General features: G+C 40.9%; 1 protein-coding gene across 1 annotated transcript in view; it reads left to right on the plus strand.

Annotated features, from left to right (window-relative positions):
* Window positions 1–27,951, plus strand: part of fbxo41 (F-box protein 41) — a 177,488-nt gene that overhangs the window by 28,522 nt on the left and 121,015 nt on the right. The window contains exons 2-3 of the mRNA XM_034187513.1: window positions 8,356–9,151; window positions 26,529–26,758. Coding sequence (XP_034043404.1) covers window positions 8,609–9,151; window positions 26,529–26,758 — 773 coding nt within the window. The 5' untranslated portion in view covers window positions 8,356–8,608. The remainder of the gene's footprint in view (window positions 1–8,355; window positions 9,152–26,528; window positions 26,759–27,951) is intronic.

Here is a 27,951-nt window from a genome sequence, read left to right on the forward strand (position 1 = left end):
CAATGAGCACAGTGGCATACATCAGCCATAAATGGAAGAAGTTCAAATCCACCAGGGCTCTTCCTAGAGTTGGACGCCCATCTAAACTGAGGAAGCGGGGAAGAAAGGCCTTAGTCAGTGAGGTGACCAAGAAAAGAACCTGATGTTCACTCTATCAAAGCTCCAGTGACCTTCGAGAAGGACAACCATCTCTGCAGCAATCCACCAATCAGGCCTGTATGGTAGAGTGGCCAGACGGAAGCTACTCCTTATTAAAAGGCACATGGCAGTCCAACTGGAGTTTGCCAAAAGGCACCTGAATGACTCTCAGACCATCAGAAACAAAATTCTCTGGTCTGATGAGACAAAGATTGAACTCTTTGGCGTGAATGCCTGGTGTCATGTTTGGAGGAAACCAGGCACCATCCCTACAGTGAAGCATGGTGGTGGCAGCATCATGCTGTGAGGATGATTTTCAGTGACAGGAACTGGGAGACTAGTCAGGATTGAGGGAAAGATGAATGCAGCAATGTACAGAGACATCCTTGATGAAAACCTGCTCCAGAGTGCTCTTGACCTCAGTCTGGGGTGACGGTTCATCTTTCAGCAGGACAATGACCCAAAGCACACAGCCAAGATATCAAAAGCCAGAGTCCAGACCTGAATCCGATTGAACATTTCTGGATAGATCTGAAAATGGCTGTGCACCAACACTTCCCATCCAACCTGATGGCGATGAGAGGTATTGCAAAGAGGAATGGGCAAAATTGCACAAAGATAGGTGCACCAAGCTTGTGTCATCATATTCAAGAAGGCTTGAGGCTGTAATTGCTGCCAAAGTATTGAGCAAAGGGTGTGAATTGTGAATACTTACAGACATGTGATTTCTTTTTGTTGTTGTTGTTTTAATACTTTCAAAAAAACTTTCAGAAAAACTTTTTCATATTGTCATTATGGGGTGTTGTGAGTAGAATTTTGAGGGAAAAAATGAATTTGCTCCATTTTGAAATAAGGCCGTAACATAACAAGATGTGGAAAAAGCGAAATGCTGTGAATACTTTCTGGATGCACTGTATATAAAGTCTGAGACTTTAAAGGGTCAAATGTGAATCCAGACCAAGGATTTGTGATTATGGATTGCTCAAGAACAAGTCAAAACCAAGTCTTTGGGGGAAGCATGTTCGAGTCTTGTCCGCAACCTGAAAAAACACAAGTCTGAACTTATTGTGCTTCTTTTTGAAATTTGTGCTGCAAATTAATTTTTTGTGATTGACTGAACCAGATTTAACAACAGCCGTCTGTTCAATTATTCTTGTCCCTCAGTGGGGTCAGTGAATTTGAGTGAGTGTTGCACTGTGGGATCTCCTATCACATGTAGTAAATACGTCAATCAATTTATAAATGTTATTATAATTATAATTAATGTGCATATTTAGGCCCTGTGATAGATTGGTGTCCTGTCCAGGCTATACGCTGCCTCACGCCCTATGACTGCTGGGATAGGCTCCAGCCCCCAGTGACCCTTGATTGGAGTAAGCAGGTATAGAAAATGAGAGTAAGAGTGCAAATTTATTCTTACCTGAGAATGAGCCAAGATGGAGCAGAATTGGGTAGCGCAGTCTCATTTGAGGGCAGGCGCTAAAGGGTAAAATATGACACATATGACGTAATTTGTCTACTTCCAGGGAAAAACACGCATTTTCTCTGAGCTTTTGGCCAAATTACACACAGACAAAGTGGAAATGCAAAGAAAAAGTGATGATGCGGTGGGAAAGTGGATATGTGTTGTGGTTTGTTTATGACCCGGAGCACAAACATGTTGAGGCGGGTTTGCAGGCGAGAGACTGCAGTTACTCTGGTTAGCTGTGTAGGCAAACACTTACGGACACGACATCTCCCATGTGCCTTATCTTCCCTCTTCAACTGGGAACCAAAAAAAAGCACTTTTTGCGACTGCTTCTGTGATTTTAGCCGAAAACAAAACAGTACACCATTTTTCCATGTGACGTTATGCTGTGTATATTTTGCACAACAGGACCAGCTGTCCCCATAAGTGGTCAAATCCCACGATATCACACAGGGTTCAGACGAGCTGCAGTACCCTATTGCTTTCAATTCTGAGACAAGACTGAGTAAGTGAATCATTTGGTGGTCCTGCAACAGTCTTGAGACCACCAAGACCTGATTTGAGTACAGCAAGACCAGCTGTGACCCCCGACCCAACTGAAACAATGGCTGCAGCATATTCATGGTCCAAAATGTGAGGTGACTGTCCAGTCATACCATGGGCCACCATATTCACCCCTGGTCCCGAATGGCAACTACCGAGGCAGAATACTCATCTCCAGCTCTCAGAAGGAACCATCTGCCACAGCTAGGTCAAGCATGGGCACCCCCTTGGCCTCCTCCAGCTGCAGGTGTCCTCCGTACCAAGGCACCTGCATGCTGGATCATGCACAGAGAAGCACACCACATGGCCAAAATGCTGTACCACTCGACTGCTGTACAAAAAGCAAAGGTGCCATAACTACATGTGCAACACGAGTATCAGCCTACGCTTCAGCCAGGATCGCTTGTCACTGGTGATATTTCTCCTGTGGGATATGTGCTCCGCCCACCCAGAACATTCTTATCACAATGTCATGGTGAAAATGAAATAGTGTAAATACAGAGTTAAATTTCTGATTGAATATCTTGGATTGCGCAATCACAAACTGACTCGCAAAATAAGAGAGATATACTTTATTGATCTCACAGTGGAGAAATTCTGTTTACACTCCAGTTACCTCAGACAGCAATTAGTCCACAGTTATTACTTGTTTACCGTAATAATGGCACACATCAGAATTAAAGACAGCACATACACATTTGACATTGTTTATGTGCACTAAGTTTGAAGAAGTCCGTTATCCGAATTGAGGCAAGTGGGTGAAGGTCACGCAGCAACCCTGAGATGCGCCGCAATCAGCTTGGGGGGAAAAACATGCGCTGCAGCTAAAACTGCACCGCCCCCGCCGAAGGGGGAAGGAGTGATGTTAGTAGGCGCTGGAAAGGGGAGTGATGCTGGGGGAAAGGAGGCGGGTGGGGGGAGGGAATGGAGCATGCTTTAGTCCTGTGAAAAGGAGATTATTGTCTTTGTGAGTTGAGATAAGGAACAGCCAATGATCCCCAGGCCGAAAAAAAATTCCTCTGGACGAAAGCAGTTGGGCAATTTGTCCTTCAGGCTTGATAAGCCCGCCGTGTTGTGATTTGAGCAGTGAAAAACACTTTTTACAGTTCCACTTGAACAATCCAATCCCAATTATGAATTAAGAATATTCCCAATTATGAATTAAGAATAATTACCGGCCTCTGAAATATTCAACTTCAACTGCAAGGCATGCATCTGCTCCAAGATGTCATCCAATTTGCGTCTGAGTTCAACATTCATCGCAGTCTGAGAATGCACTGCCTTGCCAACCTCGTTAATCATGACGGACAAGCGAGGGGCCGTGGTTCTTGATGCCGCCATCTTGCCAATTATCCGGTAGATCAGGGCAGCACATGAGCCAAAAAGTACCACCCCTGCTACCATAAGACCAAAAATAAATAAATCCTCGATGTCCTCAACGGAGAAAGGCACCAAGCATACCACACGCCAGGAACTCCAGGAGTCAAGAACATAGCCCGCAGGATACGTTCCATCTGGGCAGGTAGGATCCCCTGGTCCTGACCTTCTTGTAGAAAAAATGGTGTCAATAGCGTTCAGAGACCAGCTGATCAATTCCATGGTTAATCCAATAGTAGACCAATAGATCCAGAATCCAATATAGTTTGAGGAATTCACAGTCTGGTGAAGTAGGGACTTGAAGGTTAAAAGCAGAGAACAGAGATAAGGGAGAGTGGAGGAGATGCAACCGCCCTCATTGGAGTCCCAAGCCGAATATAGTAAAATAAAATATTAGTATAAGTAAAATAGTATATGTTTAAATACTCATTGACTAAAACTGTTGTTAACTGGAATCGTTCCAGCAGCTGCTGTCACAGATGTAGAACCATCAAGGCTCTTGACAGGTTCTCATGAGAGGCTGACTCCAAACACTCTTGAAACTCAAGGGGAGGTTGAACAAAAATCTCCTTGCTGGATTCTACATGGCCATGTCACTGTGTTTTAGCTCTGAGAAAGCCATGTAGTCTGTGAGACAGGCATCAATTTTAACCTAATCGGTACCACATAAGGTGACGAAATAACACTTAGAATCCAGCGTCAGTGTGCCATGGCCTACACAAAAATGTATGATAACCATTCCAGGGTGGTAGTTATAACCAGGTAGGGGTCAATGAAGAATAACACAGAGGTCAAAATTTAAAATTGCTCCCATCATGTTGAAAACATTATTTGTCTATCATAAAAATTCCTAAAAGGTATAGTTTGGACTATCTATGACTGAATGTTCTGGAGTTATGGGGTAAAAACAGCAAAAATGGTGACAGAGGTCAGTTTCACTTTGTACAGGGGTCAAAAGTTTCAGTAGAAAATGATGTAATCTACTGGTTGAAATAAAAGGATTAATATTTTAAATAATTGTGACTGTATTGAATGTTTGGTCTCCAAAGTAAAGGTTAAACAAGGTCAACGTCCATTGGATTCTATGACATGTGATGTATATTACCATGTAACATAACCAGTGTTGCCACAGTTACTTTGAAAAAGTAATCCAATTACTGATTACTGATTACTCCTTGAAAAGTAACTTAGTTACTTTACTGATTACTCAATTGTAAACGTAACTAAGTTAGATTACTAGTTACTTTTTTAGTTACTTTCCCCAGCTGCCAACAACAACCCTCTGCCACGTCAACATGACAATGATACCTGTTTTGCCAAAACTTACTTTATAGTCACCCTTTCTTAACTTCAATGAAAATAAATGCTTGTTTTATAAAAAGTAAAATAAACACCTCTTTCTTGACCTCATATTTAACTGTTGACAGCACTGTAACAGTAAAAATGGCAATTTCGAACCTACATTGTTTATAAATGTAACTATTAAATTCATTCTAGCATTTTTCTAACATTTAAATTCTCTAAATATTTTACTTGTCGAAATTAATATTATTTTAAGTAGTATTAGTAGTTGTAGTAAAAAAAGGCTTCAAAACTGGACCTTTAATCCAGGGGTGTTGTGGGGGAGGGGGCACATCCTTGCCCCACGCCCCCATTCCATCTGGATTCGCCCCTGCTTTGGCGTTTGAGCACAAAGAATGGATAACATTTATTTATGCAGAAAACATGATCAGATTTACAGGTAAGAAAGTTTTATTGCGTTTTCACATCATGTGGTCCTCAGGAAGAGAGTTTAGGTACATTTGAGTGGAAAATACTGTTAGTTGTTGACGCGTCGCGGAGGATCAGCTGTTTTTAATAACCAGATACAGAGTGGCTCAGCTTACAATTCTAAGGAGGAAAAAAGTATAAAAATGTCTTTGTAAAGCTCAGTGCAGGTGTGCTGATCACCGCGCTTTAAGAGGTGAGGACGAGTCGAGCAGCTGAAAAAAACCATGGATGAAAAGCTCACACACAGCTCGCTTAAAGTGGGCAGTTCAGTCGAGCCCCGACCTCCTGCCCACGGACCAAGTTTAATGCTGCAATCGACCCACAATGAAAAATAATAGTAACGCACAGTGACATGGAGAAGTAACTTTAATCTGATTACTGATTTGGAAAGATTAACACGTTAGATTACTCGTTACTAAAAAAAAGTGTCAGATTAGAGTAACGCGTCACTGGCATCACTGAACATAACTAAGCATGACAGATGGTGGAAACTATTCCTTTTTAGAACCCTATTAACCCAACCAATAATTTTCATAATTTTTTACTAAAAATTGGAGCAACTTTATCTTTTGACCCCTGTGCAAACTGAAACTGACCTTTATCACTTTTGCTGTTTTTACCCCATAACCTCAGAACATTCAGTCATAGATAGTCCAGACTATACCATTATGCAATTGTTATGATCAGACAAATAATGTAGTATAGTTTTTAACATGATTGGAGCATTTTTATATTTTGAACTCTGTGTAATTCTTCATTGACCCCTAGCTGGCTACAGCTACCACCCTGGGATGCATTTTTGTGTTGGCCATGATACACTGAGGCTGGATTCTAAGTGTTGTTTCGTCACCTTAAGTGGCACCGAAAACCTGTTTGGCCCATGGACTAATGGGACAAATGTGACAGGTCAACCACAGACCTGGGATTCCTCACCTGACAACAAAAGGGCAAACATAACCATTCAAGATTCAACACATTTTCCTCCTTACGCACATAGTCACATTTAAGATAATATACATCAGACATCAGAAAACACTTATGGACAACTCCAAAACTTTTTGGATTACAACACACTCATAACCTAATGAACATGGTCAATCTAACACCTTTGTGCCAGAAATAATATGATGAATTATAATGACTTGGGAAACTGTTCATGTGTTCATCCCCTGATTTGACTAAAGAAACCTGGCTGTAAAAGTGATGATTTGTATTTACAATAATCCTTATCAATCAAACCCTTTTTAATGGACTCAGTAAAGCTCCCAGCTGTTTACTAACAGGAAGCTGAGAGGTCTTGGGAAGTTAAGACATTTATGGAATTTTTAATGACACTGACCTATTAATCTAAGTGTGTTTGTGTGTGTGTGTGTGTGTGTGTGTGTGTGCATGTATTGAAAATTTAAAGAATCGTGGCATGACTGCCATGATGAAATTCATGTCCATGATGAGTGCATGTTAAAAATGCACTCGGTTCACTTGAGTCACAGTGTTTTTACTCAGGACTCAGTAGGAAGCAATAAAAGTAAGACCCTTCGGCTGTTCCCTTGTTTTCACTCGGGGTTGCTGCAGCAGATCCGAGGTGGCTCTGCATCTTGATTTGGCACATGATTTACACCGGATGCCCTGCTTGATACACCTCCACATTACATGGAGAAATGCAGCAGGGGTGGGGTTTGAACTGGGGGCATTCTGCACAGAAAACCAAGCATGCAAACCACCAGACCACCAGCCCCTACTCAGTAGGAAGCAGGAATCACGCTAAAATAAACTGAACTGACTTAATAAGTTCTGTTCTTGTGAATGATGTGCTGAGTTTTTATTAAATACTAGGTAACAGTACCCGTAGGCAAGAAGGCAGCAGGACAACAGAAATCTGACTTGCCAGCCAGATCTTGACTTTCACCCAAATGACTGACTTTTAGTTAACCTTGCCAGAGCATTTGTGGAATCCAACTAAATGTCCGCCCATATTTGGTTCAAATTGTGTTAATTGTCAAATTCCCTAACCTTAACCTGTGAAAAATGGATTTATTTACTGTTAGAATTTTGTCAATTTTGGGTTCAGCCTGATTTAATAAAGGTTGTGTGCAATACTCGCAATACACCTGCATGCTGACTTAATAACAGTGTGCAATGAGGATAGTGCCTGTTTAGCATGTTTGCTTTCATGAATATGCAATTTGGGGTTTGTCCACCTGAGAGCACAAACTTAGGAGGGAGGAAACATGCAAGTAGATGAGGCTTGCACACGCAGTATGATTTATGAAGGTCAAAAGGGAATTTAGCGGGTGTTGATAACATCTGTAGTTTGCAAATTTGAAAACATGCACTAACTGATTGTGCTTGATAGACTGTTGTTCCAGCTGTTTCTGAATGATGTTCCAACACAAAGTCTGCATCGATTTAAAAAATAAACAAATACAAATAAATAAATAATAATAATTCTGAACAGTTAACTTTATTTCATGCTTGTTTCTTTAATTTGTAATGTTTCCATGTGTAACAGATGCACAATGCATGAATGTGCTTGTGCACTATTACAACAAATCAGCAAAAGGACCTGGGAGGATCAGGCCTATGGGACTTTACCCCTAAGGATTCACCTTTGGCAAATTTGACCTTGCTGGGCAATTCCGGAATCCACGTCCATATGTGTGTTAAGGGCAGTTCTGGGCTCCTCAGACATCACATGGTGATGAGATTCCCTGTCGAGTCGTTAGAGAACCGTCCATCTTGTAGAATTCAAATGCTGCCAATCGCAAACACACTCTAATGGATTCACTTTAATTCATATTCAGCCCCCCCCCCCACTTGTTATTTCAGAGTTTGCTTCTGTGGCTGCACTGAAGTGTAAGTTTTGTTTTTCTTGCCAGGAGACCTTGGATCAGTATTCACAGTGCATAGATGCAGAGTCAGAGAGTTTGGCCCGTCTGGACATTTGGACCAGTGAATAGTGAGAGAGTGCTCAGTCTGAGGAAGTTCTGCAGTAGGTTGTTAATGAAGTGACTGTTGGAGCCTGACTAATATATAACCTGTACTTTCTCCTTGTGGTTTAGGACCTCATGAAGGAAAAGCCAAAATGATGAAGACCAGGTGAATGTTGGCACCATGTATGGTCATGTGACTGAGTTGCAGGGCGCTACGGATGCACAAGCAATATCACTTCGACCTGCAGACTTCCCATCGTAGGCTTTCTGCCGTGTGCCACCATGAGACAATCTGCCAGGTGCCTGACCTCTGTGCCCTCACAGTGGCGCGACCGTTGTGTTGCGTGAGCGCCCCCATCTTCTCCGGCAGTTACTGCACGGAATGGCCTCTCTGGACCTTCCCTACCGCTGTCCTCGCTGCGGGGAGCACAAGCGTTTCCGAAGCCTGTCATCCCTGCGCGCCCACTTGGAGTATAACCACACGTACGAGACCCTCTACGTCCTTTCTAAATCCAACAGTGTGTGTGACGCTGCAGCTCTACTCCCCCTAGTGGCAGAGGGAGCTCTCCTGACACCTGCCAACAACAACGATCCCTTTGAACCGCTGCGACCTTCTGCTTTAAAGGAGCGGCACTTCCCTTGCCGTGAGCTTCCTTGTGCAGACGACCTAAGTCTGACCCCGGCTAACTCCAGCACTGCTGCTCGATACATCCCCAATGTGGAGTTTCCCTTGGGGGAGATCTTTATGAAGACAGCCATGACATCCACAGACCCGCATGGAAACCCGAACACAGCTGTAGCAGTGTCAGCTAATGTAGCAGCAAGCGCAGTGGAGGCGGCCTACGAGGAAGGGTTGGCCAGGCTAAAGGCGCGGGCGTTTGAACGGCTGGAGCTGGATGAGCGATTGGAGAAGCTGTCTGAAGAGGTAAAAAATATAAGAAGGGTGCAGTCATACTCACACCGGACAGATTTCCTGAATTGATTTAATTCATTTTCTGATTCAATTCAGTTTGGGATATTTCAGTTTTTCGTGGATATTAGAGGGTCTCAGAGAACTAATGCTGTCAATTGTATAAGGAACCCTCCAATGTGGTGAATTATTAAAAATCTATATAATTACATTAAGAATTCACCCCAATTATTTAATTAAAAAATACGTTTATCTCCTTGTTGATTTTAGGCATTTTATGCTCCTGTTATAAGACAGTGATTGTAGAGCAGTGGTAAAGTTCCTGTCTGCTAATCAGAGCTTTTGTAAATTGCAGGTTTGAATCCCACAAAGGCATTAATTTGTTTAGTGTCTTGTCTTGAATAGTGGTCATTTTTAAAGATGGCGATAATCACAATCCTTGAAAAAGTGCTTTTTGTTAGGATGCAATTCTTTGAATTCCATAATCTTGGTGTCTGTTTGTAGGGTTTGAAGCATGCTGAAATCATTTTTGCTATCCACAAAGTGACATATCTTGTACCTTTTGGTTGTATCCCGCACAGGAAAGTGCAGGCATGAATGCATGGGCAGTTTCAAGTGCTACATTGTTCTTTCTTTGCATGTTTAACATAAAACACCATACCAAGCATGCGTGTCTCCTCTTTCCGATTAACAGTCTGTTGTTGATCTACTAAACAGCGAATGTCTACACATTGTACAGCTGATTGAATATTAGTTTCAAATTATGAGAAATCTTGCAGATATATCTTGCAGTTAGGCTCTTAATGATGGGAGAAACAATTCATCATTGTTTAAAAATGGACACTAAGCTAGTTGAAATAGATCAACTAGGGCCAGAAAATGTTTTTCCTTAGCTTTCTATTGTAGCATCTTCAAAAAAATGGTTGCTATCTTGGATTTTCAAGATAGTCTAATTGAGTAAATTTGCAAAGTGTTTTTTTTTTTATAATTTTGCCAAATCTGAAAAGTGTGTCTTTCTAAATAATTTTGCCAAATTTGTTGCTTGTGTCACTATTTGCACAATTTTTTTTAAGTTGCTCCACTAACCATGTATTTTACCTCAGTTTGGCATATCTTGCTTATTTTACTTCAATATTGCTTTTGGCCAGAATTCAGCCCCTTGGTATTTCACACATTTTGTTTATGACATTTCACATACAAAAAGTAAACCAGGATTCTCAGTATAAAAATTTCTAAAATTATCTTCCTTACACTCAAACTAAAAGTACATCTCTACAACCTGACATAAATAAATTAAAAATATAAAAGCCAAGATGATGGGTTGCATAAGTAATAAGCCCCTTTGGTATAATACTGGTAAATAATCAGTTTTATTGCCAGTTTTCTTCAGACAGGTCAGGGGATGGATACATGAACATTTTCAAGTCACTGAATATGTCTTGGACTTTATTTACATCAGTTATGAAGAAATACAAACAGTATGGCACTCTGTGGTAAATCTGCGTGGAGTACACGGTTCTGAAAAACTAAGTGAGTGTGCAAGAAGGAGAAGAGTGAGGAAAGCTACCAAGACACCCAGACAACCCAGAAGAAGTTATAGGCTTCTGTGGCTGTGATTGGAGAAATTGTGCACAGTGCATGTTTTGGATTTTATATCCCGAATTGTACAGCTTCATGGTGAAGTGAAGCAGAGGAGGATTTTCTTTAAAAGAAGACCTGAAAGTTCACCTACAATTTGCCAGAAGGTACATCTGAGATGCAAGCCTAGATTTGATGTTTTAGTGAAAGAAGACCCTCCTCTATACTACTTCATGATGAAGCTGTATAACTGGAGATACAAAACGTATAATTTGCATTGTGCACAATTTCATCAATCACAGCCACAGAAGCCTAAATCTTTTTCTGGGTTGTCTGGGTGTCTTTCCTCACTCTTCTTCTTCTTGCACAGTCACTCAGTTTTTGAGAACTGTCTACTCCACACAGATTTACCATAGAGTGCCATATTGTTTGTATTTCTTCATAACTGATGTAAATAAAGTTCAAGACATATTCAGTGACTTGGAAATGTTCATGTATCCATCCCCTGACATGTCTGAAGAAAACTGGCAATTAAACTGATTATTTACAGGTATTATACCAAAGGGGCTGATTACTTATGCAACCCATCATCTTGGTTTTTATATTTTTAATTTATTTATATCAAGTTGTAATTGTAATTTTAGAAATTTGTATATTGAGAAGCCTGATTTACTTTTGTATTTAAAATGCCATAAACAAATTAAAATGCGTGAAATACCAAGGGGCTGAATACTTTTGCAAGCCACTGTATTTGATTTAGAAAATCAGTTTGCTTAAACCGTCCCTAGACTATTCAGTGCCAAACAAACCCTTGCATAATGGTGATTATATAACGGCTCAGTGGATCCTTGTCATTTGATTGGTGCTTTGTATGTCATGTGACATGGATTATTCATCCCATTTATGTTGCGTTGCATTTGGCGTGCAAATTTGGTTCCATATGGTTTGTACTATTGCATGCTGTGAACCCTGCCCACACACACACTAATTGGGGCGGCATTTAGCTTGGCAGAGTTTGTTTTGCTAACGAATAATGATTTGAACGAGCTAATTGATAGTGCTAAATCTTCTAACACACCCACACACACATACATAACCCAAATTCGCTACGCCGTAAGCCATCTGGATGCATGAAGAGCTGTTAGGATGAAGAGGGTGAAGATAGGATGAAAACCAGGACAAATTTAGGATGCAATTTTTTGCTGGACTGAGGAAGTACATAAAGTCTTTTTTTTTTTTTTTTTTAAGTACACAAAGTCAGTGCACAGACTTTTCCAAGTTGACTGAGAACAATTTTGGGCTCCTATTTAAAGTTTGTGTTGGACTGTTGATGTCAGGGCACCAGTGATGCACCAAAATGTAAGTCTTTTTCTGTTGTTTACAAATTTAAAAAATATCAAATGACAAGGATCTATTATAGCCGTTATATAAAACAAATAATGAATGCTTTTCATTCTTTCAAAGGAACGAATATTTAATTCAGTGAAAGCTGGAATGTACCATTTGACTCGGCTTCGCCTTGTTGAATGGAACATTCAACAATTCACCTCATGAAATATTCGTACCATTGAACTCATAAACATTCATTATTTGTATATTACCATGGACAGCTATTCAATAGCCATTTTCTTGTATACAAGAAAATGTATACAATGGTATACATTTTGTTGTTGTTGTTAGTATAATTAATTTATTGTCTTTTGTAGTTCAATTGGTTTAGTCAGTTTAGTTAAGTGTCATGTTGTCATTACCATGAGTGAAAAGAGCATTGCTTTTGATGTCTTCTACCACCATGTAATGGTACAGTTGCAGATCAGCCGCTACAGTGGACACTTGTCTGTCACCACATACACTGACACCTACACAATTCCAAGATAGTTGATAGCCACCCTGAAATTCTGATGAGCTCAGGAATATCCTGGTGGTGCTTCTAAGGTAGGACATCTTTGCAGGTGAATAAGATTTGGTGACAAGTAGCAACTACTAGGGAGCACTTTATTTTCTGGAGTACATGTTATGTGTCGGACGCGGTCGGAGCACCGACCCAGCGTTTGACAGGACCCAGCATAAAATAAGCAGAGCACAGTTCAAAAGATAACACATTTTAATGTAATTGAGTGAAGTGATAAACAACTAAAAAGTCCGCGGTCTGGTAAGGTGAAAACACGGAGCGCTCTCAACAGCGCAAACGGTCCGGAGCCACAGCAGTTCGGACCCAGGGACCCCGCTGACACCCCCCAGGTGGCCGCGACAAACCAAGTCTGTGAAGAAAGAAAACATGAGGTGAGTCCAACACTCTCCACCCAGAGAGACCCAGCTCAAAAGGTGCACACAATCAGCAAACACTTCCTGGCTTAAATATATCTCAGCTTCTCACCTTGCAGGCACGGAACAACTCAGTTCAAATCTCCACTGCAGCAGAAGCTGATTAGACAATTAGCATAACATGACAGCTCAATAACACAAGGTGTGAGGGACACCAAATCCACTGTCATTACTTCATAAAAGTCACCAAAACCAAATTACCTCAGGAAGTGTGCTGAAGAGCGTGAGACCTCACCCAATCCTCCTTCACAGACTGTGGCGTCAAACCTGGAGTGGTCTCTGCGTCCGTAATGGTGAGATTGTTCTCCTGACGTTGATCTCACACGTCTGCTCACAAGGTCGAGTCTCTGGCAATCACATACTGTGCATTCAAGATTTAAGTGCAGCAATCTCTGATCAAGACAGAATACACCACAGCTGTGAGCCCTGATGACCTGCACGTGAAAACAAGCCTCAGGTGTTCAGGGTGAGGTCCTAATGCTCAGCCACTCAGTCCTGAATGCGTACCACCTGGTGGGAGAAACAGAAAACCAAGCCAGCCAAACACCCCAGCACATAACAGTACAAGTCACACTTTTTTTGTTTGTTTTTTAAAACTATTAATACAGTAATACATTTGTCAAATTTTCAAAGTATTGATTGTCTGTTGGGAGGAAATCATAATTAATCAATCATCCACAAAAGTCAACTATAACTTTGTTATTCTTGAAAATATTTCATTTTGCAGTAATATTTCTGGGAGTATACGAGGTCTATTAGAAAAGTATCCGACCTTATTATTTTTTAAAAAAACCATATGGATTTGAATCACGTGTGATTGCGTCAGACAAGCTTGAACCCTTGTGCGCATGCTTGAGTTTTTTCATGCCTGTCGGTTACGTCATTCACCTGTGAGCAGACTTTGAGTGAGGTGTGGTCCACCCCTCTCGGCGGATTTTTATTGCGAATAAATGTCTGAACGATTTGGAGCTTTGCTGCATCAATTTTTTCCAGAAACTGTGAGAGACCTCCAGGTGTACACCGTTCGAAAAAATTAATATGGCTTTCAGGGACGATTTTATGGGGATTAAACAGATTAAGGAGTGTTACTGCTGCTTTAAGGACGGCCCACAACTCCTGAGAGTGCGGCGCACTCCCAGCCCCCATCGACAGGCTGACACCCCGCTGAAACAACCAGATCATTTCCAATGTGAAGGCTTTGTTGATCCAGGACCTCGTCTGACTTTCACAAAAAGGCAGAAGATGTGGACATCAGCACTTTTTCCGGCACACTCCACCGTTACGGGAGTTTTTTTCATGGAAAGAAAAGCGGAGGGACGCGCCACGGAGCCGTTCATTACGCGGGACAAAACCACCTCGGTGTTGGTCTCACAGGACGGCTTTCAGGTGGATTTCAGATGGATTCCGGTTGCTTTCCAGTCGTGTGAATATCTGATTGTGATTGTGCATGAGCTGGACATGCCCCAACATGTCCTGTGAGGCTTCATCACAGCGTTTCTTTGCGCCATGCAGCTCCGCCGCAACGCACGGTGGAGCCGCTTCTCTTTCCATGACAAAAACTCCTGTAACAGTGAAATGTGCCGTTCATTTTTAAACTGGACGCTGTATTGATCCGGTATGTCATCTGACTAGCACAGGAATTGTGAAAAGACGTGGACATCAGCACTTTTTCGGCAGATTAAGACAGACGTGCGGAGGAGTTCCGCACGTCGTGGTGCAGCCGCTCGGCGCAAAGAAACGCCGTGATGAAGCCTCACAGGACATGTTGGGGCATGTCCAGCTCATGCACAATCACAATCGGATATTCACACGACTGGAAAGCAACCGGAATCCGTCTGAAATCCACCTGAAAGCCGTCCTGAGAGACCAGCACCGAAGTGGTTTTGTTCCGTGTAATGAACGGCTCCGTGGCGCATCCCTCCGCTTTTCTTTCCATGAAAAAAACTCCTGTAATGGTGGAATGTGCCGGGAAAAGTGCTGATGTCCACATCTTCTGCCTTTTTGTGAAAGTCAGACGAGGTCCCAGATCAACAAAGCCTTCACGTTGGAAATGATCTGGTTGTTTCAGCGGGGTGTCAGCCTGTCGATGGGGGCTGGGAGCGCGCCGCACTCTCAGGAGTTGTGGGCCGTCCTTAAAGCGGCAGTAACACTCAATCTGTTTAATCCCCATAAAATCGTCCCTGAAAGCCATATTAATTTTTTGAACGTGTCCACCTGGAGGCCTCTCACAGTTTCTGGAAAGAAATTGATGCAGCAAAGCTCCAAATCGTTCAGACATTTATTCGCAATAAAAATCCGCAGAGAGGGTGGACCAGTGCTCACACAAAGCCTGCTCACAGGCGAATGACGCAACCGACAGGCGTGAAAAAACTCACGCATGCGCACAAGGGTTCAAGCTTGTCTGACGCAATCACACGTGATTCAAATCCATATGGTTTTTAAAAAAAATAATAAGGTCGGATACTTTTCTAATAGACCTCGTATTAATTGATTTTGGGTTATTAGAATGTATTTTTCAGTTGTTGTAACAAAACAAAAACTAAGAAACAATTAATGTATATTTTGTAGCACACAAGTGCAGTGTGTGATAAAAGGCCTTCATGATAGTGGAGCAAATACCATCTGACTGAAGAGAGGATGATGGTAGCAGCAGTGCCAATGAACGGCTGCCAGAAAAAGAAGGATTAGCAAAAGCTAGCAGCAGTGACAGAGGAGCTGAGGACGAAGTGGATGCTGAGGGAGCTGATGATATGACACCCAACAGAGCTTCAAGGACAGCAAAACAAAAAACATTCTGGAAATAGACAACCGAATGTGCAGGAACCAGGACGAAACGGCAAATACACAGCAGTGTCAGAGTTCAGGGTTTTGAGGTTTTACATGTTGTTATTGTGGTTCATGTTAGCTTAACAGTGTTGTTAGTGTTATTAATTTATTGTCTTTTTGTAATTCATTTGGTTTAGTCAGTTTAGTTAAGTGTCATTTTGTCGTTACCATGAGTGAAAAGAGCATTGCTTTTGATGTCTTGCACCACCATCTCTTTTTGTGTGTGTATAAAGTTAAAAGCTCCTGCTTGTAGCAGAATGCAGAAAAAACAAAAAGCTCTGTGTGTGTGCGACTGGGGAGAGCTGATATGCATATATATTTTGGATCAAGGATGAACAGTGCCAAAATAGAAGGTTGATAGGACTAACATTTTTGGAGACACTACGAATATTAGCTAACATTGCTAAACATTCTGGACTAACCATTCCAGAATGTTTAGCAATGTTCATATTAAAAGCATGACAGTTTGTGGATGTTAACATGATGACATCACAGGCTGGTAGCTAGCTGCAAAATTCCTTTTTGTTTGTTTGTAAATATATCCTCTTTGTCAAATATTATGTAAAACTAGCAAGAAATAAACACTTCTAAAACTGAAAATGCTGTTTTTGTAACCTTATAACACCTCTGGTGTCATTTACAAGACATTTTGCAGACATTAGCATGCACGCTAACTTCCGCTAACTCAAAGCTAACCCTCTATGGAGTTAAATTTGACTCATTAATACCTGCAAATGCACAGAGGGTGATATACAAATATTCCTTGATTTGCACAACTTTCTGCGCTTAAAACGTAAATATTGTTTTTGATAGATAAGGGGCTTTTTTGAACATGTACGAATTGTACGTAAGACAATAGGATCTTAATACTTAATTACGCAAATGCAAATTAGAAAGAACACAATGCTAATACAGCTGATGGTATTTTACATTGCGTTATATCTAGATTTAGAAGTGCTTATCTCTCGCTAACTTGTACAAAAAATATGAAAAACATAATATTAGTGTTATACAGAAATAAGCTGTTTTAAAGCGTTTTCTGCTGTCCTGGTTTATTTTGTTTAAGTGAGCAGCTAGCTGACATCATGATGCCTTTCTCTACTCTGATTGATGCTTCTCAGCATCCCTTGTGCAAGTCAGGAGAATCTTCCACATGATCTGTGATCATTATGGGTGCTACTGAATGTAGTTCATGCTGCCTGTTCACTTGAATTTTTTCCCTTCAGGGGAATTAATTGTTGTTTTTTTTCCAGCCAGACAATTTTGATCATATTGGCAATATCATATTATGGATCCCTTATTTAAAGGCTAAGGAATAAAAGTATAGTGGTGCCAAATATTTTTTTTTTTAATGACTTAAATCTTCAACATCCAGTGGCAGTACACCTTTAAATATTTGACCAAACAAATGCACTGTTGTATACAGGGAGATGCTTTTTAGAGACTTCAGAATTAGAATAGCAATTTTGTGTTATTGGGAGCTACTTGATTTTATGTCTGCAGAAATGTGAAAAAGTGTTAATGGTTAATTATGTTTCTAATTTGTTTTTGATCAGTGGTGTAAATTGTGGTCCATGGTCACTAAACTCCTGGGCCTGTAGTAGTCTGGCTTGACCTTTTTTTTTACAAGGAAACAGGCCTGATCCAGGTGTCTCAAATGACATTGGAGTGAGATCTAAATCAAACCTTTCATTTCAGGAATCACATTTCACTACCATCTGACTGCAGGCACTGGAATTCTGGATATTGTTTTATGGCCTAGTGCAAAAGCTGACAAGAAATTGAGTCAGACTAAGCAGAATTTTTGTAAAAGCATATCTCAGAGCTCTGTACTGTGTCAAATGCTCCTGGGTTTTTGTGCATTCCCCGAGGAACATACAAGAACATAACAAAGAACTACAAAATCCAACAGCGTGTCTCGATGTGCCAAACCGTGGCTGAGGACAGAAACTGAATGCATTTTGAGTCATAGATGTATTTATTCTGAGGCTTTGCACATTTCAGTGAAGAAAAATGTAAGCCAGAAGCATTTGATAGCCAAAAAAAAAAAAAGACAGCCAGTTCCCGAAGAGAATTAAAAAAAAAAAAATAATGATAACCAGTTAATAACATTTTGCTTATTTGATCATTTTAACTTGGTGCTGAGTTCACTTTCTGTCTTCCTCTGAATGTCGTGCACGTGTAAATACCAGACTTTTTTTTGTCAGCTATAGGCAATTAAAGTAAACATCAGCTTCATTAATGTTTGATGGACATGCTAACATGTAAAGTGAAATAATTTTGTTATAAATACTGTAGTTAGTTAGCTCTAGTTAGGATAAACATTGGACCTTGCAATAGCCTAGAGTGTTAAATGCGGGATTAGCAGTAAACTATTGAGTCAAACACAAACAATATAATACGTAGATAATTTTATAATGTTCAAAAGATGCATTCATTTTGTTATGTGACACAACCCTTCATGGCATGTTATTAACAGTGATGCCGGTAACGCGTTACTTGGTAAAGCGTTACTCTAACCACTTTTTTACGTTACGAGTAATCTAACGCGTTAATCTTTCCAAATCAGTAATCAGATTAAAGTTACTTCTCCAAGTCACTGTGCGTTACTATTATTTTTGCATTGTGGGTCGATAGCAGCATTATAATTGGTCCATGGGCAGGGGTTCGGGGTTCGACTGCTGCACACTTTCAGTGAGGTGTGAGCTTTTCATCCACGGTTTTCTGCAGCAGCTACGACTCGTCCTCACCTCTTAAAGCACGGTGACAACAGCACACCTGCACTGAGGCTTACAAAGACATTTTTATGCTTTTTTTCTCCTTTATTTAGAATTCTGAGCTGAGCTGCTCCGTATCGTCTCGTTAAAAACAGCTGATCCTCTGCGACGTGTCAACAACTAACACTATTTTCTACTCAAATGCATCTAAACTCTCTTTCTGAGGACCACATGATGTGAAAATGCAATAAAACTTTCTTACCTGTAAATCTGGTCATGTTTTCTGCATAAATAAATGTTACCCATTCTTTGTGCTCAAACGCCAAAGCAGTGGCGAATCCAGATGGAATGGGGCGTGGGGCAAGGATGTGCCCCCCACAACACCCCTAGATTAAAAGTCCAGTTTTTTTTACTACAACTACTAATACTACTTATAATAATAATAATAATAATTTAAACTAAAATGTTTAGAGAGAATTTAAATGTTAGAAAAATGTTAGAAAAAATTTCATAGTTACATTTATAAACAATGTAGGTTAGAAATTGCAAGTTTTACTGTTACAGTGCTGTCAACAGGTAAATATGAGGTCAAGAAAGAGGTCTTTATTTTACTTTTTATAAAACAAGTATTTATTTTCATTGAAGTCAAGAAAGGGTGACTATAAAGTGAGGTTTGGTAAAACAAGTATCATTGTCATGTTGAGGTGGCAGAGGGTGGTGTCGGCAGCTGGGGAAAGTAACTAAAAAGTAACTAGTAATCTAACTTAGTTACTTTTACAATTGAGTAATCAGTGAAGTAACTAAGTTACTTTTTCAAGGAGTAATCAGTAATCAGTAATTGGATTACTTTTTCAAAGTAACTGTGGCAACACTGGTTATTAATGGGTATTTTGTTTTGTTTTAACTATTTCATGAACAAGAGCAATCCAAGACTTTTGACGTCCACCAATCCGGATCCGGATCACCTCCAAAATTCAGTGGAGTCTTCCATGTCCTAATATCTATCTGTGGTAACAATTTTGTCAAAATCCGTGCAATAGTTTTGACATAATCCTTCAAAGCCTATATAAAATGGAATCTTGATCCAGAATCTGGATCTGGATCACCTCCAAATTTTAATGGCGTCTTCCATGTCCTCATATCTATCTGTGGTAACAAATTTGTCAAAATCTGTGCAGTAGTTTTGATGTAATGCTGCTAACAGTCAGACAGACAAACAATTTATTTTACAATAGTCCATTGCAATAGTCCAGTCTATTTCTAGATTGGACTATTGCAATGTTTTATTTTCTGGTTTACTACAGTCCAATTGGTTCAAAATGCTGCTGCCAAACTTTTGACAGGAAGTAGAAAGTTTGACCACATAACACCCATTTTGGCATCTCTTCACTGGCTTCCTGTCTCTGTGAGATCAGATTTTAAGGTTCTGCTATTAACCTATAAAATTATTCACAGACTAGCACCTCCCTACTTAGCTGACCTATTTCAGCCCAGTCTAAATTTTTTTTTGTGCTCCCCTGACGAATGAGTCAAATTTTCATGACGGGGTTTTTTTTAAACTCACTGTTACTAATCCCAGTCCTACCCCCAACCCTAACCTTAACCATAAACTCATTTTACTCCTTCCCACCACCCTAACCATAACCACCCTGACCCCCCTCCCCCCCCCGCTTCACTTTTAATTTTGTGCAGCCATCACGGAATGAATTAGAATGAATTCATGCTGCCGTGATGAAAATGAGGTGCTTTTCGTCAAAATATCACAAACCAATAGATTAATGTACGTATATTTCGTGCTGCTGAATCATGACTTGCCGTGAGACTAGGTTGCCTGTTTACACCCTACGTACCGACACGGACTCTGCGTTCTCAGGGCGCAGGACTACTTTGTGTCCCCAGGGTGAATAAGAAGTCTGCGGGTCACAGAGCTTTCTTTTATCGTGCACCTGTTTTGTTGAATGATCTCCCTGTGTCAATAAAACAGTCAGATTCTGTAGAGACAAGTCCAGACTTAAAATGCACTTATTTTCCCATTCCCATGGCGAGCATACTGGTATAGTATGGTACTATGTTCTCTACCCTTTTAAATTCATTTTATTAGTAAACAGAGCGGGCCGCGACCTCAGTTTTATCTAAAGTCTGGGTGTTTTAGTGCAGCTTAGGGCTAGTGGCCGGCGATCATCTTAGTATTTCTTCTGTTTTTCTTGCTGCTTAATGCTGACAAATTATACCTTATTTGTAGTCTTTCTACTGCCTGTTTTTGTTTTTTTTTTCTCTCTCTGTTTGAGGTGCAGCTCCATCCAGAAATGGGAGTTGGTATCTTCTTCTGCAGGCCTTCCCTGGACACCAGCATGGACTCCCAAAATTTCCTGTATATTTGAATTGTCAGTTGTGTCGGTACCATGGCCCAAGCAGAGGGTCACCCCTTTGAGTCTGGTCTGCTTGAGGTTTCTTCCTCAAATCATCAGAGAGAGCTTTTCCAAACCACTGTCGCCTGTGTGCTTGCTGTAGGGGTTGGTAAGGTTCCACCTTACTTGTGTGAAGCGCCTTGAGGCAACTTTATTTTGATTTGGTGCTATATAAAGGAAATAAACTGAACTGAAATGAATACTTTACTCCCAATAATTTTTCAAAGACGTAAAACAGGTTTACCAAATGAGAAGCAAGGATCTTTTGAAGGTCAATGTCAAGTACAGTGCTGAATGGCCTTCACCGATTTTTGAAGGTCACAGAGCCAAAAGTTCTTCCCTTGGACGATGAATGCTGACATCTCTATTCATTTCCAGGGATTTCATCTGCAGCAAGGATGAATCCCTTGAAGATCTAGGTCAAGTTCCTCCTCCACCACTGTGGGCTTCTTTCCCACACTTTCCAGACCAGTAAAATCATGACTAACACAAATTGTTCCTGGTCTCACTCCAGTAAGAACTTGGAAACTCATTTCCACAGTGATTACTATAATGCAGTTTGAAGTAGCCTTATTACGTTCTTATTATTATGACACAACTGCATGAAAATATTGCCCTCTCACATATTAGGTATGAGACCATTTCGGCGACAAGGAGCACAAGGTATACAAGCCAGTGTCACATTTACTGTAAATATATTTCATTTTAATGAAATTTTTCACATTATGAATGGGAACATTGCTGCACCATTGCATTGCCATCGTGATTTCTCTGTTTTTGTCTGCAGACATTAGTGTAAAGACGTCATCCTCTAATTTTTTTATTCGGAGTGTCTATACTTCCGTGGTATAACCCACAAACTCACAGGTTAAAGCAGATAACGCATAAGCTGGAGAGGAAATGGTGTCTCACTAATTTAGAAGATCTTCATTTAGCCTGGAAAAAGAGTCTGTTGCTCTATAAAAAAGCCCTCCGTAAAGCTAGGACATCTTACTACTCATCACTAATTGAAGAAAATAAGAACAACCCCAGGTTTCTTTTCAGCACTGTAGCCAGGCTGACAAAGAGTCAGAGCTCTATTGAGCCGAGTATTTCATGACTTTCTTTGCTAATAAAATGTTAACTATTAGAGAAAAAATTACTCATAACCATCCCAAAGACGTATCGTTATCTTTGGCTGCTTTCAGTGATGCCGGTATTTGGTTAGACTCTTTCTCTCAGATTGTTCTGTCTGAGTTATTTTCATTAGTTACTTCATCCAAACCATCAACATGTCTATTAGACCCCATTCCTACCAGGCTGCTCAAGGAAGCCCTACCATTATTTAATGCTTCGATCTTAAATATGATCAGTCTATCTTTATTAGTTGGCTATGTACCACAGGCTTTTAAGGTGGCAGTAATTAAACCCTTACTTAAAAAGCCATCGCTTGACCCAGCTATCTTAGCTAATTATAGGCCAATCTCCAACCTTCCTTTTCTCTCAAAAATTCTTGAAAGGGTAGTTGTAAAATAGCTAACTGATCATCTGCAGAGGAATGGTCTATTTGAAGAGTTTCAGTCAGGTTTTAGAATTCATCATAGCACAGAAACAGCATTAGTGAAGGTTACAAATGATCTTCTTATGGCCTCAGACAGTGGACTCATCTCTGTGCTTGTTCTGTTAGACGTCAGTGCTGCTTTTGATACTGTTGACTATAAAATTTTATTACAGAGATTAGAGCATGCCATAGGTATTAAAGGCACTACGCTGCAGTGGTTTGAATCATATTTATCTAATAGATTACAATTTGTTCATGTAAATGGGGAATCTTCTTCACAGACTAACGGTTAATTATGGAGTTCCACAAGGTTCTGTGCTAGGACCAATTTTATTCACTTTATACATGCTTCCCTTAGGCAGTATTATTAGACGGCATTGCTTAAATTTTCATTGTTACGCAGATGATACCCAGCTTTATCTATCCATGAAGCCAGAGGACACACACCAATTAGCTAAACTGCAGGATTGTCTTACAGACATAAGGACATGGATGACCTCTAATTTCCTGCTTTTAAACTCAGATAAAACTGAAGTTATTGTACTTGGCCCCACAAATCTTAGAAACATGGTGTCTAACCAGATCCTTACTCTGGATGGCATTACCCTGACCTCTAGTAATACTGTGAGAAATCTTGGAGTCATTTTTGATTAGGATATGTCATTCAAAGCGCATATTAAACAAATATGTAAGACTGCTTTTTTGCATTTACGCAATATCTCTAAAATTAGAAAGGTCTTGTCTCAGAGTGATGCTGAAAAACTAATTCATGCATTTATTTCCTCTAGGCTGGACTATTGTAATTCATTATTATCAGGTTGTCCTAAAAGTTCCCTGAAAAGCCTTCAGTTAATTCAAAATGCTGCAGCTAGAGTACTGACGGGGACTAGAAGGAGAGAGCATATCTCACCCATATTGGCCTCTCTTCATTGGCTTCCTGTTAATTCTAGAATAGAATTTAAAATTCTTCTTCTTACTTATAAGGTTTTGAATAATCAGGTCCCATCTTATCTTAGGGACCTCATAGTACCATATCACCCCAATAGAGCGCTTCGCTCTCAGACTGCAGGCTTACTTGTAGTTCCTAGGGTTTGTAAGAGTAGAATGGGAGGCAGAGCCTTCAGCTTTCAGGCTCCTCTCCTGTGGAACCAGCTCCCAATTCGGATCAGGGAGACAGACACCCTCTCTACTTTTAAGATTAGGCTTAAAACTTTCCTTTTTGCTAAAGCTTATAGTTAGGGCTGGATCAGGTGACCCTGAACCATCCCTTAGTTATGCTGCTATAGACTTAGACTGCTGGGGGGTTCCCATGATGCACTGAGTGTTTCTTTCTCTTTTTGCTCTGTATGCACCACTCTGCATTTAATCATTAGTGATTGATCTCTGCTCCCCTCCACAGCATGTCTTTTTCCTGGTTCTCTCCCTCAACCCCAACCAGTCCGAGCAGAAGACTGCCCCTCCCTGAGCCTGGTTCTGCTGGAGGTTTCTTCCTGTTAAAAGGGAGTTTTTCCTTCCCACTGTCGCCAAGTGCTTGCTCACAGGGGGTCGTTTTGACCGTTGGGGTTTTTACGTAATTATTGTATGGCCTTGCCTTACAATATAAAGCGCCTTGGGGCAACTGTTTGTTGTGATTTGGCGCTATATAAATAAAATTGATTGATTGATTGATTAAAACAGCTAACTGATCATCTGCAGAGGAATGGTCTATTTGAAGAGTTTCAGTCAGGTTTCAGAATTCATCATAGTACAGAAACAGCATTAGTGAAAGTTACAAATGATCTTCTTATGGCCTCAGACAGTGGACTCATCTCTGTGCGCGTCCTGTTAAACCTCAGTGCAGCTTTTGATACTGTTGACCATAAAATTTTATTACAGAGATTAGAGCATGCCATAGGTATTAAAGGCACTGTGCTGCAGTGGTTTGAATCATATTTATCTAATAGATTACAATTTGTTCATGTAAATGGGGAGTCTTCTTCACAGACTAAGGTTAATTATGGAGTTCCACAAGGTTCTGTGCTAGGACCAATTTTATTCACTTTATACATGCTTCCCTTAGGCAGTATTATTAGAAAAAATTGCTTAAATTTTCATTGTTATGCAGACGATACCCAGCATTATCTATCCATGAAGCCAGAGGACACACACCAATTAGTTAAACTGCAGGAATGTCTTTCAGACATAAAGACATGGATGACCTCTAATTTCCTGCTTTTAAACTCAGATAAAACTGAAGTTATTGTACTTGGCCCCACAAATCTTAGAAACATGGTGTCTAACCAGATCCTTACTCTGGATGGCATTACCCTGACCTCCAGTGATACTGTGAGAAATCTTGGAGTCATTTTTGATCAGGATATGTCCTTCAATGCGCATATTAAGCAAATATGTATGACTGCTTTTTTGCATTTGCGCAATATCTCTAAAATTAGAAAGGTCTTGTCTCAGAGTGATGCTGAAAAACTAATTCATGCATTTACTTCTTCTAGGCTGGACTATTGTAATTCATTATTATCAGGTTGTCCTAAAAGTTCCCTGAAAAGCCTTCAGTTAATTCAAAATGCTGCAGCTAGAGTACTGACAGGGACTAGAAGGAGAGAGCATATTTCACCCGTAATGGCTTCTCTTCATTGGCTCCCTGTTAATTCCAGAATAGAATTTAAAATTCTTCTTCTTACTTATAAGGTTTTGAATAATCAGGTCCCATCTTATCTTAGGGACCTCATAGTACCATATCACCCCAATAGAGCGCTTTGCTCTCAGACTGCAGGCTTACTTGTAGTTCCTAGGGTTTGTAAGAGTAGAATGGGAGGCAGAGCCTTCAGCTTTCAGGCTCCTCTCCTGTGGAACCAGCTCCCAATTCAGATCAGGGAGACAGACACCCTCTCTACTTTTAAGATTAAGCTTAAAACTTTCCTTTTTGCTAAAGCTTATAGTTAGGGCTGGATCAGGTGACCCTGAACCATCCCTTAGTTATGCTGCTATAGACTTAGACTGCTGGGATTTTCCCTATGATGCACTGAGTGTTTCTTTTTATTCACCTCTTTTTGCTCTGTATGCACCACTCTGCTTTTAATCATTAGTGATTGATCTCTGCTCTCTTCCACAGCATGTCTTTTTCCTGATTCTCTCCCCTCAGCCCCAACCAGTCCCAGCAGAAGACTGCCCCTCCCTGAGCCTGGTTCTGCTGGAGGTTTCTTCCTGTTAAAAGGGAGTTTTCCTTCCCACTGTCACCAAGTGCTTGCTCACAGGGGGTCGTTTGACCATTGGGGTTTTTCTGTAATTATTGTATGGCTTTTGCCTTGCAATATAAAGCACCTTGGGGAGACTGTTGTGATTTGGCGCTATATACGAGGTCTGTCCATAAAGTATTGTAACTATATGGATTTGATTCATATGTTTTCATGTCAGACATGCTTGAACCGTCGTGCGCATGCGTGAGTTTTTCCACGCCAGTCGGTGACGTCATTCACCTGTGAGCACGAGGAGTGGTCCCGCCCCGTCATTTGTGAAGCCCGTAAAAGTTTCACCGAAAGCCAGATAAATTTTTCAAATAGTTTCCAGGTGCCAGTCTCTAACAGCTTCTGAAAAAAAAGTCTGATGGAAAAAAACCCCAAATCATTCCGCCATTTCCAGACAATGAAAATCCGACGACGGGGCGGGACCACTCCTTCCACAAGGCATGCTCACAGGCGAATGACGTCACCGACAGGCGTGGAAAACTCACGCATGTGCGCAAGGGTTCAAGCTTGTCTGACGTGAAAACATATGAATCAAATCCATATAGTTTAAAAATAAAAAATAAAAAGGTACGATAATTTATGGACAGACCTCGTAAATAAAATTGATTTGATTTGATTTCCATCTGATTCTTTGCTAATACAAATGATAGAATGTTCAAAACAGAAATCTTTGCTAATGAATGTGTCAAATGTTATGTCATAATTTCTGATGTGATTGGCTCATTCCGTTTTCACATGACAACTCTGGATTTGTAGGTGGAGCAGAAAATAGCGGCCCGTGTTGGCCGGCTGCAGGCCGAACTGGAGAGGAAGAGCTCAGAACTGGAACGGGCCAAGCAGGAGAGCGAGCGGCTGAGCCAGGAGAAGCAAGATCTGGAAGACAAAGCCTCAGAGCTGTCTCGACAGGTGGATGTCTCTGTGGAAATGTTGGCTACTCTCAAACAGGACCTGGTGAACAAAGAGGCTGAACTCACACATAAACAACAGTAAGTTGTTTGGTTTGGTTGGTTAGGAAGTAGAGACCCTAAAAGAAAAGATGGCAAAAGTGTTTGAAACCCATATAGGTGCTCAAAGGGCAATTTGATCTTTTCATAACTTCAGCCATCAAGCCTCTGAGTGCTTGGTTTATGTATGACAACTATGTCATGTGACAGAATTTTTTTCCCCTGCAAATTGCTGAAAAGGAAAATATACAGCAATGCTAAAATACCCTCAGCCATATGAGCATTGTGAATGGCCATGTGAATAGTGCCTACCCAAATAATACAAATACACATTTATTTGTAAAAACCAACACACACGTTACAGTAACTTTGTGTTAGCTACCTCAAAAACCTGGAGAAAGAGGGACTCATCGACAGGCAGACATACTACAGACTGTACCCTGGGGACGCCACTCCGTGCATCTATGGACTGCCCAAAATCCACAAACAGGATGTGCCACTCAGGCCTATTGTATGTAGCACAGATTCCATCATGTATAATTTGGCCAAGTACCTCAAGTGGATTTTGGCTCCTCTAGTGGGTAACTCAGACCACCATGTGGAGAACACACAAGATTTGTGAACAAGATCAAGGACCTACAGCTGGAGGCAGATGAAACTATGGTGTCATTTGATGTGACATCGTTGTTCACCTGCATCCCCACTGCTGAGGCCATCTCAGCTGTGAGGCAGAGACTGCTGGAGGATGTGTCTCTACTTGAAAAGACCAAACTCACACCAGACCACATCTGCCAACTCTTGGAAATCTGCCTCAACACCACGTATTTCCTGTTTAGGGGGAATTACTACAGGCAGATTCATGGTTGTGCGATGGGGTCTCCGGTATCCCCCATTGTGGCCAATCTGTACATGGAGCGAGTGGAGAAGACAGCCTTGACATCTTTCACGGGCATCTCTCCCAGTCACTGGTTCAGATATGTTGATGACACATGGGTCAAAATCAAGCAACAGCAAGTTGAGGACTTTACAGAACACATCAACTCGGTGGACGCCAATATCAAGTTCACACGTGAGGATGCCAGAAACAACCATTTAGCCTTCCTGGACTGTGATGTTCTGATTGGAGAGAACAGGCAGCTCCAGACAGGGGTTTACAGAAAACCAACTCACACTGACCAATATCTGCTCTTCAGCTCAAACCACCCCCTTGAACACAAGCTCGGGGTGATCAGGAC

This window comes from Thalassophryne amazonica, chromosome 15 (assembly GCF_902500255.1).
Source record: "Thalassophryne amazonica chromosome 15, fThaAma1.1, whole genome shotgun sequence".
NCBI lineage: Eukaryota > Metazoa > Chordata > Actinopteri > Batrachoidiformes > Batrachoididae > Thalassophryne > Thalassophryne amazonica.